This window comes from Apium graveolens, chromosome 7, assembly GCF_009905375.1.
Source record: "Apium graveolens cultivar Ventura chromosome 7, ASM990537v1, whole genome shotgun sequence".
Classification (NCBI taxonomy): Eukaryota; Viridiplantae; Streptophyta; class Magnoliopsida; order Apiales; family Apiaceae; genus Apium; species Apium graveolens.
This window is the reverse complement of record NC_133653.1, coordinates 248,538,344-248,557,329: the sequence shown is the minus strand read 5'-3', so window position 1 is coordinate 248,557,329 and position 18,986 is coordinate 248,538,344. Positions and strand designations below refer to the sequence as shown.

General features: G+C 31.3%; 3 protein-coding genes across 4 annotated transcripts; 1 reads left to right on the top strand and 2 right to left on the bottom strand.

Annotated features, from left to right (window-relative positions):
• Window positions 1-9,536: 9,536 nt before the first annotated feature.
• LOC141672078 (transcription factor bHLH80) lies at window positions 9,537-12,348 on the top strand. 2 transcript variants are annotated; one of them, XR_012555355.1, is made up of 6 exons: window positions 9,537-10,006; window positions 10,428-10,556; window positions 10,852-10,917; window positions 11,455-11,548; window positions 11,742-11,810; window positions 12,037-12,348. XR_012555355.1 is itself a non-coding variant. In XM_074478576.1 (5 exons), exons 1-5 carry the CDS (start codon window positions 9,623-9,625, stop codon window positions 12,082-12,084), a joined length of 696 nt encoding a protein of 231 aa, XP_074334677.1. In that variant the 5' UTR covers window positions 9,540-9,622; the 3' UTR covers window positions 12,085-12,348. The 2 variants fall into 2 exon arrangements, 1 of the variants encoding a protein (XP_074334677.1); XM_074478576.1 differs by lacking the exon at window positions 11,455-11,548 and having other exon boundaries at window positions 9,540-10,006.
• Window positions 12,349-15,797: 3,449 nt separating this feature from the next.
• LOC141674617 (uncharacterized) lies at window positions 15,798-16,583 on the bottom strand. Its single transcript, XM_074481328.1, has 2 exons — window positions 16,327-16,583; window positions 15,798-16,235 (listed from the first exon to the last, which is right to left on the bottom strand). The coding sequence occupies exons 1-2, from the start codon at window positions 16,581-16,583 to the stop codon at window positions 15,839-15,841; spliced, it is 654 nt and encodes a 217-aa protein (XP_074337429.1). The 3' UTR covers window positions 15,798-15,838.
• A 94-nt stretch (window positions 16,584-16,677) lies between these two features.
• Window positions 16,678-18,588, bottom strand: LOC141674616 (glutathione S-transferase T3-like). The gene is made up of 2 exons (XM_074481327.1): window positions 18,570-18,588; window positions 16,678-17,462 (listed from the first exon to the last, which is right to left on the bottom strand). The coding sequence occupies exons 1-2, from the start codon at window positions 18,586-18,588 to the stop codon at window positions 16,678-16,680; spliced, it is 804 nt and encodes a 267-aa protein (XP_074337428.1).
• Between the last annotated feature and the right edge of the window lie 398 nt (window positions 18,589-18,986).

Genomic DNA, 18,986 nt, shown 5'->3' with positions numbered 1-18,986 from the left:
GACTATAAACCTTATCCGTCGAGTGCTACATAATTTCACTAAGTAAAATCTACCAAGGTGTTTTGTTCAAGAAATCATCAGGTACACAACATATACACAACAATAAGCTTTAAGGAGACAGTTTCGCACTGGACTCGGATTTTTATATCCTTCGTATTATACTTCCTGTCTCCGTTCATTTTTCTATTATTCAATTATTAGTCTTGCATGAACACGCCTTTAACTATATTTATTTCTACACAGATTATGGATAACAGTAGCAGCCACGATCTGAACATCATTATCATTGTTTAAACTTTCCAGATTTATATTAGACCCCGTTAGTAAATCATTTATGTCATCAACTGACCAGTCCGTAGAACTTGTACTCAGCCTTCTTTTATTTTTTCCCTTGGTTGTTTCAGCTCCCGCACCCGTCGCTCTGTCTTTTGCAAACAACTCCTTCAATTCGTTATAGTTTAAAATTGGGTTGGTCTTCCACTTAATAGCATCGGGTTTTACCTACAAAAATAAAAAAAATGAAGTATACAATATTAGTAGAAATAAAGAGATTAAAAAATTAATGAAATTATGCAATTAGTATAATTAATATTGACTTGCTTGTTCATTGGATTCCAGAGGAACTACTTCGTTAGGATTGGGGAATTGATGTGATACTTAATGCTATTAGTTGATCCCAAACATCTTCTGTTGCTTCAAACAATTTAGATTCTGAATTCCAAGAGAATCCACTCAAGCCTACTCCGCGAAATAAATTATAGCATTGAGAAAAGTGATCTTTAAGAGTTTTTAATCAATTCTTTAGATGTGCTTTATTCAGTTCTATATTGAGCTTTTGCCGCATCTCAGCTACCATATTAACATAAGCTTGAGACGTGAAAGTCCCGTCAATTTTGTGGCCTTCGTATTGTTGATTAAGCATGGATTGGATAAAAGCACTGTCCATCAGAGGGTCCATATCAACTGTTCTCTCTTTACCGCATCTCCGCCCTTCACTGTTTTGCCCATCTAATATGACATAATAACAATGATAACAACAGAAGTTATATATTTAAAACTTGAAAATTGACATAGTTAAACCTGAATCACATGTAACATATATTTAAGAAATTTTGACATTTTAGATGTTCAATATGTATAACCAAAGCATTTTAACGTGAAAGAATTTCATATACTAAACCTCTTCCCTAAGCAATTATAAAGTTAAAAATTCAACTTTATTTTCGTATCTAGAAAAGAACATAAAACTAATGTCAACGAAATACAAAATCAATAATAACATCTACTCTTCCATATCAACTTCGTTTTGTCCATGAAGCGTATAAGCAGCCCACATGGAATTTGCTATGCTATTTCTTATTTCATCGGCAATAGCACCAGCTTCACTCTTGTCCCTTGTTGCATAATAAGGTACCTCAGGATCTTTCTATTCTAACTCTTTTATCACTTCTTCTTTAGCAACAAGATCCCGATCTCCGACTTATAAAAAGTTGTGCAAGATACTACATGCAAGGAATATGTATGATTGTGTTTCACACGAATAAAAATGGCTCAGTCGTACTTCTAATAATAGGAAACCTTTTTTTAGCACGCCAAATGCTCGTTCGATAGTATTCCTCAATGATGCATGACGATGATTAAACAACTCTCTTGCATTCTGAAGTCCACGAGCTGAGTACTCTTTCAAATGGTAATGAACACCTCTAAATGGAGCAATTAGTCCAATTCTATGAGGGAGACCCGCATCAACTAAATAATATTTGCCTATATAAAAAGAAATTTATTATAATATATTAAATTAAAAAATAGAAACTTATAAACTTATGTTTAGTATTTTTAATAATCAATACCTCTTGGAATAATTAATTTATCATCTCTCGACAGTGCATCTTTAATAATCCCGTAATCTGATGATGTTCCTTCCCAACCACTTAAAAGATAGGAAAATTTTAAATTGAAAGTACATGCAACTAGAACATTTATAGTTGTATATCCCTTACGACCACGATAACTTGGAACATCTTTACTATGCACTCTAACACGGACATGTGTTCCATCAATAGCACCAACACAATCCTGAAATATTGTTATTTAACATTAATACATTTATTAAGTTTTATAAATATAATAATTTAATAAGTATTATATGAGTCACAAGTACCTTAAAATAGGGAAAAAACCTTCTCTTCTTACGAATTTCTTGTGGAATTATTTGTCCATTGGGTTGTTGAAGAAAACGATCCTCTACGGCTAATATTGCTTTTAAAACTCTGTGAAAGGTTCTCCTTGTGGTTGAGGAAGATCGACGATATACCCAAGAAATAAACCGATTCCTCTCATCACCCCCTATTATAAGCAAAAATCTAGCAACTTGCTCTTCAACTGACATTCCTTGGGTTGATCGTAGACCTCCTTCACTTATTAAAATATTACATAATTTCAAGAAAACTTCTTTATTCATTCCAGTTGTAGCACGGCATTTAGCTCGATTAGATAGATCATCCATCACTTATTCTCACACTCTTTATCGATGTAATCTAAGCTCTCTACTAGGCAAATTTATATACTTTATTCACTGATTTTTGCGATGCACAAGTAATACCACAACGAGACAAATCAGTTGAATAGCAACTAATTGTTGCATTTGTACCCTACGACGATTTTGATTTACCCTCTCAAGTATAGTATTGTCCATCCTTACATATATTAAACAGTTAAGTCATGTCATTAACATATCTACTACTAACAAAAGTAACAAAAAAATTGACTAACATATATAGCAATTTCTAATGGCGACATTGAGACAAATGTGACCCGAATGGATTCACTTTTAATAATTTAATCTCTTTTCGAGTGGTTTCTATTCTATTATGAGTTTGTTCATCCCAGATTCCAAGTCCAAGTAATGCTTGTAGAAGTTATAAAATAAACAATATTGGCAAAGCATACTCTGTATTTTGATTTGAGAGACTTTTTTGTGTTAATAGCTATGCTCTGTATATATATAAGATTCTCTGCCGTGATACTAGTGTTGAGTTCGATTTTGTCACAAATCAGAGAATGAATATAGAGAAATTTGACAGTAACAGGAAAGTTAAACCAAAAATAAGGGAAAAGATTTCTTGAAATCTCATTCAACTGCTGAAACACCTGAGAAATCTACAGAAACTATGACCTATATATCTGTAACAAGTCTTCTAAACGGAGAATCAATGAACTCAGAAGAATTATCCTTACAGAGAGAACAAAATTACCTTGTGACTGTAAGTAGAAGAAGCCGATTCCTCTCGTGAATAAGCTAATTCTCCCTCTTGATTCTGGGACTCTTGTTTGTGTTTTATGCAAGAGATATGTATGGGTATTTTTGGAAAACTAGAATAATTGATACAAAGTTGTTTCTCTTCCTTCCCAATCTTTTCAATTTTGGAGAGAAAGTTTTGTAACCAAATTCTATCATATCTTCTATGCCCTTCTCTCCCCTTTTCTCCTGTCAAAAACTCTGGAGCACGCCTAGGAGAGAAGATTTTAAAATTTTCTTTAAGAGTCTCTTCTCTCCTAATGTTAATTCGAGAGCACAACGTTAATTTCGGGAACACAGATATGAATACAAGCACCTATAACATTTTTTATTGTAATAAAAACATCATCTTGATTTGTTACGGACCCTACTAGAAACCTTCTCTCCAACAATGTGGTCCTGGAGCATTAATGAGCAAAATGTAGCCTGAAATTGTACGTCTCAACTTTATTCACAGAAATAAATAAGCAAAATATATATGTGGTGGGCATGCTACAATGTAATCATACAATTCTCTCCTTATTTTGGTAGAAAAAGGAAATTACTTGCACCAACCTTTTAATGAGCACTATCTATATTACTTACTTTTGTTCCCAGCCACAAACGAACCCCTTTTCCTTTTACGCTTTATCCTTCACTCGTGACTCCTCTACATTTCTTGCTCTTGTTTTTTCCTTTCCTTTTCAGTTTTCCTCTCTTTCTGCCTTATTATGTAAAACAAACGAATGGCTCTGTGTTTCTGAATCATCACTTCCCTCTCATCGTCCATCATGCTGTTTTTCACATTTGTGATTTAACTTATGCAGCTGATATTACATGATTTCGGGAATGTTATTTTCGGAACTCATTTTTAATTAAAACTCAGCAGATTTGTTTGTGAATCGGACATTAATTGGAGGGATAAATCAGAATAAAAATTGGATATATTTAAATATTTTAATAATATTTATTATGTTTACCTTATTTATTTTAAACTATATAATTCAAGAATAATTTATAAATATTAAACGAATTTCAAAAAATAAATTGAACAATTTTTTTAAAAAATTAATCATAAATTTTACAAAAAAATTAGAAATTTTTAAAATATTATATAAAATAAAAAGTCTACAAAATATTATTTATATATTGAAATATGTGAAAGGGCAAGCTACTTATCATATTTGATACCACGTGCCCGTATGGCAAATCTTATTAGCCATTTTATTGATTTATAAGCTCACAACAACTTATGACTTATCTACGTCTGTTTATTGACTTAAGTTGAATTTACAATTATAAGATGATAAGTTGAATGTTAGTAACGACGTACTTTTTCTCAACTTATTTTTTATTTTTTAATTAATTTTAGTTTTAAAATATTAATATAACTTAAAATTTAAGAATTAAGATAATTATATTTAAAAATTATTTAATTTAGTTCATTTAAATAAAAAATATTATTTATAAATAAAATTATCAAAATATTTATCTATACTATTATATTAAAAAGTAAACATTGAAAGTTTAGTTCTTGGTCTTTGGTCACCTTTATTTTTATAACTCCAAATCTGTAATTATATTTAACATAAAACACTCTTCTTAATAGACCAGTATTGCAATATAATTATATAAATACATTTATCTATACGATCTATCTATCTATACTGTTATAATAAGAATAAAATATTGAAAATTTGGTTGTTGGTCCCTGATCAGCTTTAACATAAAACACTCTTCTTAATAGACTAATATTCACAATATAATTATATAAATACAAATAGAATTAAATATGTATAATGGTTTCTAGCCGGAACAAAATAATATATAATATTGACCCAGGCCAAAACAATTATGCTATCGAGCCAGTGTAAAATAAAATAATTAAATATGTATAATGGTCTCTTACTAGAAAAAACATATATATACTAATCACCCGGGCCAAAATAATTATATTATTGAATGTATCGAATATTTGGTTGGTAGGTGTGACAACCCGAGATAAAATAAAATAATATACACCATTTATACGGGTTTAAATAACATTATACTACTTACCTGGGTTAAAATTAAAAAAAAATTGTTAGTTGATTTGTTGTATCGACCTAAAACACAATAATAAATATTACTGGTGCGGTTTAAAATAATATATAATACTCATCAGGTTAAAACTAAATACAACTAATTCGTACTATTACGGGCTAAAACTAAGTACAACTTCTTGGTCAGAGGTTGGAATCCCACGGGAGGAGAATTTATGATTATGCCTCATCAGTCAGCATGTCGTTTAAATGCGGTTTACATTGGTTCGCGTGGTTTGCACGCTATTGCGTGAACCGCATGGTTTACCTAGTGCACACCCGAATGGTAGCGTCTACGAGTTACACACGATAAAAAAAGTACAACTAAAATATAATAATAAAAAAATTGAGTTAAAAATAAACTAAATATAATTATTTGAATTTGGTTGATATAAAGATCTTATATAATGAAAGGTTTTTTTTTATGTCTACAATATCCAAATTATTTTATAAAAACGAAACTACTGACGATATTATTTTTTAAAACGAAATTGGACATTATTCGTTCATTTATATGACGAGGTCAGATAAACACAAAATAATATATACCGTTATCCGAGCTAAAATAAATTTATATAAATAATCAAAGATAAAAAATTGAAACCAAAAAATAATTAGACCAACTATATATATATATATATATATATATATATATATATATTTATACACACACATCTATTAGGGCTAAAAAAATTATATTATATTCAAACATAAATAAAGTATATTAAAATTTGAATATAGTTAATATATTTTGTCGATGTAATGTGTTTAGTATCAAAACAAAATAATATGTATAATTGAATTCTAAAACAAGGTTAAAATTAAATTAAAGATGATTCTCATTATTGATTATGTTAAAATATTAAAATAAAACATAAGAAATTTAAATAAAAAATATTAAAATTAAAAAATATAACTACATATATTTAAAATAACTGTGCGTCAGATTCAAGACTAATATAATTTATAAAAATTTATTAATTTATAACTTGTAAATTTCATAAGTTAGATTTTCCAAAATGGACACTTTATGAACTTGGTCTAATCATATCGAACATGTGTTCTCTTTACTCAAGCCGAAGTCCTTTTACTTTTAATCAAACCAAACAAAATCTTTGTAAAAATATTCTAAATGTGACATGCTGAGGAAATGAAGTTCAGTTTAATAGGACGACCCTTTTGCATGTAAGTACACATTACTTATAAACTTTTATCATTTTAACTTGTTTTTGATTGATTAATATTTTTTATTACGATATTTTCAATAAATACACCAATGAAAACACTCCAAATTTTATAAATTTTAGAATAGACTTGAATGCTTAATAAGTTTAACAAAATTTTATGATGCTCTAGTTGAACTGAATATTTTTTTTTCTTGCCGGATTGTTGAACTGATTTAAGTAAATTTATATTACCAAATTTTAATTCCTTTAATTTCTTAATTTTGAAACCTTTTTTTTTCTTTTCTATTTTCATTTTAATTGTATTCTCAAACACAAAACAAAAGTCATAGTAACCTAAAATTGTTCTTTGTTCATATATTTAATTGGCTTGGTAATAATTGAATGTATTCAATCCAACATATACAAGGATTATAATATTATTTTTATGCAACAAATTCTATGACAATCACATGGTTGTTACTAGTTACGTGTGATACCACATGGACCGAAATCTTTACGTTGACAAAATCGAAACAATAATATAAATTTCAATAGTTGATCAAAGATGTGCAAATATACTTTTTTTTTGACAAAATGCTTTTTATAAATTGCATCAACCAAAATTACAACTTAATTTCAATAGGAACAAAACTCCCATCGAAAAAAACACAGTCAGGATTAAACAAATAAACGAGCTAAGCAAATAGTCGTTTATGTTTTCAGACTGTTTAACATAATCAATCTCACGATTCTTTGAATGAAAAAAGATTAAAATGGCTTCATGATCGATCATACATGCATCAATTCTGGAACTAGTAATATCACAAATGACCTTCACATACGCACCACCTGTAGCCCAATGTTCAGAAGCACCCAAGTTATCTACATGCCAAAAACCAGCTATAGACAAGCCGAGAGTGAAAGATCTCAAAAGATGAACACATTTTAGTTGTGAAAAGTAAGCTCTTGTAATAATCGGCACCAGCCCAAATTTAATGCACGGAAAACAGATCTCCCACAAAACCACATAAATCATTTTCAAAGTAGCCAGATTAACCCAAGCATGACTAAACAAAAACATAACAAACACTCCAAGGAGAGACAGATACACACTCCAAGAGGAGAGACACACAAATATCCAAAAAAAATTGGGTTTTATTGAAAAGAAATAAACGAGAGTAAAAAATAAAGGGATTGGGGCTTTCCACTGGAGAAAACCAGTAGAAGCCCCTCGATTTACTTGAAAATTGACAAAACCTAGGAGAAGAGATAGAGGAGGGGGCCGCTTTATTTCTTTACTTAATTAGGTATTATTTTTAGAAGTTCTAAATAATAAGTATCCACAAAATAAAATATATCATAATAATCAAATTGTTTGGCTGCATAAAGCTATCTTTTAATTAAATTTTATATTTATAAATTGCACATGTAAAAATGTATCCATTAAAACTTTAACACAAATATATCTCTAAGAAATGATTGACCTGGAATTTTTTTTAATGTGATAAGTATCATACATAATTTGTATAAATTTGAAATTTCAATCATATAAAATTCTTTCATCTTAATTAAATTTGTATAATCTCTCAAAACATATTGATTAAATTTGTCTAATTTCTAGAAACATAAACATAAATTTAATATTATAGAATATCATATTAGGGCAAGTTCGTCAAAAATTTTAGCAAACTAATTTTGTTAACAATTTTGAAGAGAGATGCTAGATATCTCCAAAATTTTTAAAATGGTTACGTGACATGTATTTCCTCGGTTTCATTCAATAGTATATGTATGAGATGTGACAAGTTTTAAAAAAAATATAATTTAATAATAAAATAAGAAAAATGGGTAAACAGTGTGACTAATTAATATTTAATATATAAAGTAAGTATAGTGTCACAAGACTCTGGATAAAAGCAAATCTACTTAGGTTTTTATATTATACAATTTTACTCTCTCTCTCATTCATTTCAATATACTTTTTCATTAATTTCAATACACTTTCTTTTATGTGATATATCATTTAATTGTATACATTTCAAAATTTCCCAAAAATAGTAAATATTTTATAATTTAAAAAAGAACTACACCTATTTATCTCCACTACTTTTTTCCAATACACTCATTTTATATATATAATGTTGATTGGTCCCACCACTTTTATCCAATTTTCTTACTTTTTTATAAAACATTCCATTTTTTCTTAACTTTTTTACCTGAATCAAATGTATACATCTTAATGGGATGGAGAGAATATTATTTTTGAAATATATGGAATTGAGAGATACGTTTTGAAAAAAAGCATAGAATTGAATGAGATCAAATGAGTATTAAATAGCAACTTTCAGAAAAATCTTATGCAATCTCGTGTGCATAAATATATTTACGTATGCACCCATCAATCAAATTCACAATATATTGCAGCAAGTGTTGACTTAGTTGTTTAAAAAGGGAATAACTATCACCTTAGTCACATGTTCAAATTTCACGAGAGAATAATTTATAATTATATCTCATGAGCCGCTAGAGCTTTTCGCTTAAATACAGTTAAACTTAATTCATGTGATTTATAGGTTATTGTGTGAATTCATGAAATTTACTGAGTATGCACCCGAACTGGTTCGTTGCCAACAAAAAAACTCACAATATATATGACACATCATCTGGTACAAATTTTGACAAGATCCATCAGAAAACCTATCACTACTATTATAAGTTATTATAAGTTAATACAAGGAATAAACCTCACGGCAGGACATGTCACATAAACTTTTTTATAATTTATATGATAACTAATTTCAATAAGAAAAATATGGGATGACAGAGGATAAATTTTTAACCAATTAAATTATCCAACCGTGCTTATATTAGAAAATATTTAATTATTTGAGAAAAAACCACTATATTTTCTACAAATTATCTAAAAACAAATACAAAAGTGACTAGTGAATAATATTTTGCAAAACTATACATACAAGGATAATGATAATGTAAGTAATAAATGTTTCTATTTATAGTAAATTGTATTTCCCACTGCTCCCACCAAAAAGTATCTGAAATTAAAGGCAATACCAGAAATCTAGACAACACAGATAGATATGCAACCGACAGGCAACTCACCAAACGGACTGAGTCGCGGACTCGCCCGCTTCCGCTCAGCTCCGGCGACATGGCTCGAAGCTCTTCTCGAATCCGAAGAAGAACCTGAAGATGACGAAGCTAAGGAAAGCATCTTCCATCCCTCCCCATCTCCGGCACCGGCGCCGGCGACGACGCCGGTGGTGACTACTCAGTTCTTCTCTCCGAACATGACTAAACCTGGATTTGTAGATCCGGAGATGCTCCGATCGTTGCCGTTTCTCCGGCAGAACAGCTCGCCGGCGGAGTTTCTCGGTCCGGCCGGTGGCTCCGATTCGTATTTCTCGAGTTTTGGAGTTCCGGCGAATTACGACTCGCTTTCGTCTACTAAACGGCCTCGAGAGGTAGAGTTTGTTAAATTGTTACTTACAGAGTTTGTATGTATAGTCTGTAAGTTTGTTGTGTGTTGATTTTGTTATATATATAGTGTTCATCCACTTGCAATATTATTTAGTTTTCGCAGGAGAAAAGTGTGTATAGCTCAGTTTGATATTATAATAATGTGTAATTACTTAAAGTTTTAAAGTTTTATGTAGATTTGTGAATTGATTTAATTCTTATTTTTAACGCTGAATCTCGATTTATGGCCAGTATGCTTGTACTATTCGTGTGATTTTGCAGAGGATTATCGGAGCATGTGTGTGTATATATTTGATTTTAATTAGATATATGTATTTATTACTTGAATTTGTTAATAATGTTTTGTGAGGTGAATTCGTTGCTATATATATGTGTTGATCTAACTGAGCTTTGTTTGTGGTGTAGAAAGGAGAGAAAAGTGGGGAGTTTAATGGTACTGACGCTGATATGCAAAAGCTTTTTGAAGATTCTGTTCCTTGTAGAATTCGGGCAAAGCGAGGTTGTGCTACTCATCCTCGAAGTATAGCCGAGAGGGTATATGAAAACTAGATTGTTTCTTACTAACTCTTTTGATGGATCTTTTTTTTTTAATCTTGTTAACATTGTATCTTGCCAGTTAATTAATAAATATCTGTTTTAGTAATTACGAATTAGCATGGGAAACCAAGTATGATGTTTGCATAGTAGCTATTAACTTGAGAAACTTTCATGTACGTCTGTTTTAGTAATTTTGATGACTAACAAGCATGTTTTTACAATAAAGCTCAGGTACCTGTGTGTTTAATGTGGAGGATATGTTATGTTATTAATAGGTTCATATTGTGGTTAGGTCCGGCGGACGCGGATAAGTGACCGTATACGAAAACTTCAAGAACTTGTGCCAAATATGGACAAGGTAATACAATCAGTCTGCTGTTCTCTTATCTACTTGTTACTACTCTCTCCGTTGCATACATTTTGTTTATTTCTCTTAGATTAAACCCCAGTTGGAAATTAACGTTTCGTGATAATGATAAATTCTGACTTAAAGATTAGTCCTAGATACAACATGGCATTTTTTCAAAGTATATGTTAAAAGTAGACGGAAGCCAAGCAAGAATTTTTGTGTAAGATGAACCATCTGATATGTAGAGTAACATAGGTATTAAGTCATAGCATGTACTAGTTTTCCTCCAAAAATCCAAGTTGTTTCATATTAAGCTCTTTAGCAATTCTTTCTTTGTTTTTTTTAATCTTTTTTATTTTGTGACAATGAAACACCTTGTTTGCTTGTTACACTTTCTTCATCTTTTATCAATTCTTCTGTGTACTAGTTCTAGTGTGGCTATTGATACATCTTTGTATGCTGAACTTGTTTGTGGAAATATTGAACCAACCAAACTTGTCTGCTTGATGGTTGATTATATTATTTGCACGATTTTAAAATATGTAGGAATGTAAGCCATATCCATGTCTTCATCAGTCATAAGGGTTGTTGTTGACTTCTATATTGGGGGATACAGATGCGCAGGGTGGAGACAAATAGAGTAAAATTACAGAATTCTTTAATTTTTTGCATCTGCTTTAATATTATTCTCCACTTGGTCGAGAACTGTGTAATCTCATAGTTTCTCTTTCAAGCAGACTATACAGTAAGGTTTGGTCTGAGAATTATATTAAATTTTCTGTAATGATCTTATTATATAACTTTAGTTCTTCACTTGTGCATACTGCATGCAGCAAACGAACACCGCAGATATGTTGGACGAGGCAGTAGAGTATGTCAAGCTTCTCCAAAAGCAGATCCAGGTATAACATGCTTTTTTTTTCTATAATCGTAATGTTAATAGTCTAGAAAATGAACTTTTAGAACTTTTTTCATTAAGGATTTCAGTACGCTTTTCCATTTCCTCCTCTCCTGAGAACATCTTTGTTATAGTATGTTCACGGGAGGGAAGGGAAGTGTGGTAGCTTTTTTTGTATTCAAGTTGAGATAAACTCGATCTCTAAGACAAGAAAATCTAACATATGGCAGGACCTGAAGGACCATCAAAAGACATGCATATGTGCACAGAAGTATTAGAAGCAAACAATCAAGATCCTACAGGACGTGCTTTCCACTTTTTTGGTTGTCTAATTGAAATACAATTTTCGACTCTTCTACCAAAGTATGGGCTCGCCACTGGAGTTGCCAATCTGTAAGGCTAGTGTAAGTTGGTTAAGTTTTTTATCAGTGACCTGCAATCAGCGTCTGTATTATGTTCTACTATTATTATGGTTATAAATGTAGCCCTGCTACTGCTGTACAGAACTCCTCTTTCCATATTTATGTGCTTGAAAATTATTATTCTGCTCTTGCATAATAGTATTACAAATGCAGCAGTACAAAGACAAGAGACAACAAAGCTTTCACTAAACTCCTTTCGAGAGATCTTTGACTAATTTGTATTCATTCTAACCAGCACTGAATTTTATTGTTTAACTGGAGTTATTTTCTTTAGTGATGTTCAACGTTTTTCAGTTACGACTTCTGAGTTCTGATGGACCTGTGTCCCCCTATAAGCTAAAAGCAGTGGAGGAATCATGGGGTTATTGAGGGGCAAGGCTTGGCTGGGGCCGTAAATTTAGTAAAAATTATAAAAAAATGTCAGGTTTAATCTTGAAAAATCAGTAAAAAAAATTTATTACACATGAAAGCTCCAGTATAGATAGATTACAAAAAACATCTCATTCTCTCTCTATATATAAATAATTTTTTAATCTCATTCTATAACTGATTACATCTATTACCCTCAACACGAAAAAACTCTGCAACTGACAACAAATAAAATGAATGCTAATGCCAATTTGAATAACATATATTTAAATTAACATATATTTAAATTAACCTGGGTGGAAGGACTCTTGAGTCCATCTCAAAACTGAGCTTTGATATTATATTGAATAACTAATCAATCTTAAGATTGCAGACAAGTTCAAGACAAGTTCAAGAGTGTCCTAAAGAACATCTTTAACCATATACAATCCTTAACTAAAAATTATTAATACACAGTATAAATAAAAAATATAGAAATTATGTAATAAAAATATCATCTCCAATGTTATATTCACCTTATTTATAAACATAGCTAACCTCTTGATTTTGTCTATATTTGATAAGAAATCTGTAAAAAAAACAATCATTTATTACTATATTAAAGTAATATATTCTATTTATGACAATATAAATTCTAACAACATAATATTTTTAAAGTGTAGCTAACCAATATAACCAATACCACAATGTCTTACAAATTCAACAAATTTTACACATTGTCCTACAAGTTCAATCCAATTTAGCCAACCAATTATAATCAACAACGTTGAAGATGCTCTAAGAGATGTTTCAAAAATATTATAAAATATAATGTATTAGTAATTTAAAACAATATTTTCATGTATGCACTCTAACAATAATGTTTTATAGTTGTGTTTTATTAATAATAAAAATATTATATTTGAATTATATTTGGAGGGAAGAGAAAAGATAAGAGAGAAGATATGTGTAAAAAAAGAAGCGAAATAATTTTTTTATTGAAAAAATTGAAATAAAGCAGCCTAGTGAAGTCTTAAAAATGAGACATATAACTAATATACTAGTATTTTAATACACAACTTGTATATTTTTAAAATACCTAACTATTCAATATATCTCAAATTATATTTTAAAACAATAATCTAAAGTACTACTATTGGACTTGCTATGATCATTCTCACTAATACATTTTTTTAGAATTTGTGGAAGAAATATGCACTATGACACACCGCCTCTCCTCGTGAAGTGTGTTTCTTTGTTCCCGAAGCAACCTCTGATCAGCTCATGTGTACTCTCATGGCGGCCTTGTGTGTTTTGCAGCTGTTTTTTTTTATTCATTTAGTTCATAGTTATCTTCATCTCCTGCTTGTTAAACTCTTAGTCAAGTTATTTAATTGTATTGTCTGGAATCTGGACCGCTGTCTCGTTGACTCCTACTAATGTGCAGTAATATCTTACTCCCAAAGCACCCTTCATTTCATGTGCAATAGGATACCTCTTGTTCTCGTGTTATCGGGTGTTTTTTTTCTCGGTTTCCACGTGGTGTGTTTACGGGCATACACTAAACACTAAATTTTAGATATTTTATTATATTTAATTTTTTTTTTATTTTTTAATAATGGGTCATCAATTAAAATAAGTTAATTTATAATTTTTAGTACTTAGCATGTGTTCACAGACACACTCGAAAAATTCTTTTTCATATATACAAATTATTTTGTTGTTTTCTTCTTTTGCTATCTTCTAGGCAAAATAAATGACAATGCTAAAATGTGAAGCTATTGTAATTTAATACTGTTTTACAAACCATATCTTTTTTTAAAACAAAACCACGCTGATGCTAGAGAGGGCTGTACCAAAAAATATGTTCCTAATGAAATAGGTAACAAAACCACTTTATCATGCTACTAAATCACCGCCTCCCCAAGTTAACCCAAGTTAAACTGGTGCTTGTTATGATTTTATTTTTCTATCGATTGATGATTTTTATCTCATATTCCTTTCTTGAGCAAAGAACTTATTCGAGCGCATTGAAATTGGGGTAATGAAAAAGAATAGTCACTTCCACTCCAAGTCATGTTTCTGTATAACATTTAACATTTTTAACGGTTGAAACTCAATGACAAATTTTTAATTAGTTGAATGAGTTGACTGCAAGTTTTTTCGCATCTGCAAGTTGGTCATGAGTTGAGTGTTGATTTAGCCTATTAATCCTATTTGCTGCTATGATAAGTTCGTTTAGCATTTAGAATATCCCATGCAGTCATGTATCAAGCTTTCTCGAACATGGCCTCTTAAAGCTATAATGTGTTGCGTAGTACATTTAGTTAAAACTTGCCTTGCATCTTAATTTGCATGTCATGTGATTTTAAAATTGACTTCAGTAGTTCAATATTTTATAAACAAGTCATGAAGTGAAGTGTGGTTCTGAGATTTTGGGTCACTTCTTTCAGACTTTCGGAAGGACAAATTCCGACACAAATATTCATATGTAAAATGATTGCAGCTGGACTAAGAAGGTGTAACACCATCTCCGGCCCAAATCCTGCATTGGAAACCGTGAAAAGAATCTTAGGTAAAAATTATGCGTTGGAGGTGAAGAAGAAAGCTGGTCAGTCCCATCTTCCCGAGCTCAGTCCAAGTCTACACCCACCATCCTTTATATTAATTTTTTATTCATTTCAGTCGATTAAAATGGTTGAAAAGATTTATCAAAATGTATTATAATCTATCTGGGTGGGGTCAAATAATGGCCTTAATAAGTTGTGCATTGGAGCAACCGAGTCAAATTCCCTTTTTGCTTGTTTGACAATGGCATCAGCACCCACAAAACAAGAAAAACGTCATTTGCATTGTAGATGGTCTAAGAGCATCTCCAATGGGGGAACCCAAGTCCACTTACACGTGGGTCCCTTTTAATGCCACATAAGTATTAAGTAAACTTTAAAAAAAAGTGGTCACACTACTCCAATACACAAGCCCACTTCCACTTACAAATGGGTCCCATCAAAACTTATCTTTCTTTATATAATACTTGTTTCAATTTATAATATAATTATAAATGTCTTATGATTATATAATTATACTTAATTTAAATATATAAAAAATATGAACATATTAAAAAATATTTAATTTCAATAAAAATATTATATTTGATTTATAATTAAAATATATTACATAATTCGGAAAAAGAACATTACAAAAACATCATAATAAAACGCAACAGGAACAATATAATTAAACATGTTAAAACTTAAATAAATTAACGGGAAATGTGGAACTGCGAGATATGCTCAACCAAGTCCGCTTGTAGTTGACGGTGTTTTGGTTTATCACGAATTCTAATATTTCTTTGAACGTAGTCTTCATAAGGAGCAAAAGGTTCCTCACCTAAATTTGGTTGTGATAAACCATTCTCTATGTCATCGTAAGATGGAAGCGGACCAAAGGGAGTGGCATACGTGTCTCTCTCATCCTCAACTATCATATTGTGTAATATGATACATGCTCTCATTATTCTAGCGAGATCTCCGTTGTCCCAGAATCGAGCCGGACCACGTATAATTGCGAAGTGAGACTGCAACACACCAAATGCTCTTTCCACATCTTTTCTTTGTCCTTCTTGGTATTTAGAAAATAATTTTCTCACGTGGGATTGTCTTAACGAATGTTGCCCATTCGGGATAAATTCCATCTGCCAAATAATACCCCATGTTATAGTTGTTGCTATTAATATTGTAATTTACCTATGGAGCACGGCCTTCTAAAATATCATCAAATATCGGTGACCGATCTAACACATTGATATCATTGTTAGAACCAGCAACTCCGAAAAAGGCATGCCATATCCATAAGTCAGACGAGGCAACCGCTTCAAGTAAAAGTGTTGGAACTCCTTTGTGACCGTTCATGAACATCCCTTTCCACGCTTTTGGGCAATTTTTCCATTGCCAATGCATGCAATCAATACTGCCCATCATACCCGGAAAACCACGAGCCTCTCCCATTTCGAGCAGACGATGTATATCATTCGAGTTTGGTTTTCGTAAGTATTCACCCTCAAATATCACAATAACATTTGTGACAAATCTTTTCAAACATTCAACCGCAGTCGACTCGTTGAGTCTCATTCATTATAGTTGTATCCGCCATGATGATTTTTAGATCTTGCTCTTTCGCCCTTCTTTCTTCCTTCTTCTGTTCGTTAGTAACAAATTCCTCCATCAAAGACAATCTCTTACAAGTAGAGGACTTCAGTATTTCTAACTCTTCGCATGCCTTTGTCACTTTTCCTTTTCCCTTTCGCTTCGTCGCTTTTGTACCTTTGGGACGAATAGGTGATTCCACATCATTTGTAGATGTTGGCGTTTCAGTATTTGTAGATGATGAATAGGCTCCAGAATCACTCAATTTAGTTCTCTTCATGCTTTCACTATTTGTTGAAGGAGCTCTCCACTTGGGTTGTCTCCGAAGCTCATTCCAATGCTTATCAAAATTGGACTTCTTTTTGTATTTTGCTATGTGAAGTTCATGAGCTAGCCGAGTTATGTTGTCCAAATTTGAACCACTCCCTACTCTTCGCTCGGCTTGATCGTAACACGCTCCATATCGTTGAGCCCCTTCATTTATCCGTTGCCACCTTTTTTTTATTGCAATACCTCCTCTCTTGATGAGACCGGGAATACTTTCTTCACAATATTCACGAATTCGCTCCCAAAATATTTCACCTTTTTGATCGGTACCGATCATGGGATCAGTTGATACATTTAACCACGCACTTATTAAGAGCTTGTCTTCATCCCATTTCCATTGACCAATAGCTTCTCGTATGTCTTCAACCTCATGACAATCATCGTTCAGATCAATTGTATTAGTGCCACCAAAAGCTGAAAATTGTGAATTTGGAGATTGAACATTCGAATTTGGAGATTGATTATCGACGGGTGTTTGAAAATTTGGAACAAATGGAAATTGATATTGAGGATTTTGAGCACCCGGAAAATATGGATTTAAAAATGGAAATTGAGAATTAGGAGATTGAACATTTGAATTAAAATTTTGTGGGCTAGAAAATTGTGTATTTATAACTTGAGAATTTGGATTTGGAAAATAAGAATTTGAAAAATAATATGGAAATTGGGTATTTGGGAGTTGAGAATTTTGGTCAGAAGAGGGATGATTATTTGGATTCATTATTTTGTTTTTGACAAAATAATTTCAGAAATATTTTTTGGAGAGTGATAGAAGTGGGAGAAACATATTACGAAGAGTTAGTATTTATAGAAAATTTTAAATATAACCGTTATATTTCTAACGTTTAGATTGTATATATATAATTAAAATTCAAACGGTAATGTTTACGTTACCATTCAATGAATAAAGCAAAGTACGAAAAAAATAAAAATAAGAACCAAGTCTGATAAAGTGATAAAGTGCTGCCTCTTTTTATTAATTTATTCACTTGGGCCGAGCCTACTGCACCAGGCTTGACCTCTTCTTTTGATTTCCTCCAGCGCTTCTCTCCCGGCCACATACCATTTCACGTGTCCCCAGGCAGCAAAGTGGGTTGCGCTGGGGATGCTCTAAGTATACTGAAATTTGAGGGTTATCTGGATTATAGGCATAAAGGAATTAAAGCATCAGGTAACAAAGCCTTTTTGGTGCTTGAGATTGAGATTTATAGTGATATCACAAAACATATATTTTATATATTATATGATATTTTTGTTTGCCAGAGGATCTAAAACTTCACTTGGATTTCACTTGGATGACTTGGTATAAAGCTCAGAAACCGGTACAAACTAAACCTCTTTGTATTACTTTCAACCATTATAAATATAGCCTCCTTTAACATATGAACTGTGTCATTATAATTGTATTTCTACTCCTTTGAGACATAACTGTTAGACTATATCATGTATATAAATATGGCCTAATATATGCATGCATTTTCCGATCAAAACTATGAGTCAAGATTAATAGCGAAAGCGTACCTGAATCAAAAGAGGCCATTGGTGATCTTGAGAAAGAGAAATAGAGCAAAGATTTTGAGCACTTGAGAGATTTGATCTTCACTATTCTCCTCTATACGTAAGGATAATATATGTGTATTTTCTGAATATTATGAAAAAACATAACGTTCTGTTTAAACATAAGGTTCTTTACATAGAGGAAATAATGGGACCAACCCTAACGGGCTAAACCCATAACCGTCCATCAATATCATGGGCTTGGATACTTAAGCCATTTTATATATCCAAATAAATATATATTTGACAGAGTAATTGAATATATATTAAATGCTATTTATATATTTAATTATTAATTAGGGTCAAGTCTTATTTTAGACGATTAATAAAAATACCCGATCGACCACAAATAATGGATTGGATCATGTCGAATGACATTCT

Excerpts from the sequence above, each read along its gene's own strand:
- LOC141674617 (XM_074481328.1), bottom strand. The coding sequence starts at position 16,583 with ATGGGAGAGGCTCGTGGTTTTCCGGGTATGATGGGCAGTATTGATTGC. Across the intron at positions 16,236-16,326 it reads ATTTTAGAAGGCCGTGCTCC|ACAATCCCACGTGAGAAAAT; the intron begins ATAGGTAAATTA and ends ACATTCGTTAAG.
- LOC141672078 (XM_074478576.1), top strand. The coding sequence starts at position 9,623 with ATGCAACCGACAGGCAACTCACCAAACGGACTGAGTCGCGGACTCGCC. Across the intron at positions 10,557-10,851 it reads CTCGAAGTATAGCCGAGAGG|GTCCGGCGGACGCGGATAAG; the intron begins GTATATGAAAAC and ends TATTGTGGTTAG. Across the intron at positions 11,811-12,036 it reads TTCTCCAAAAGCAGATCCAG|GACCTGAAGGACCATCAAAA; the intron begins GTATAACATGCT and ends AACATATGGCAG.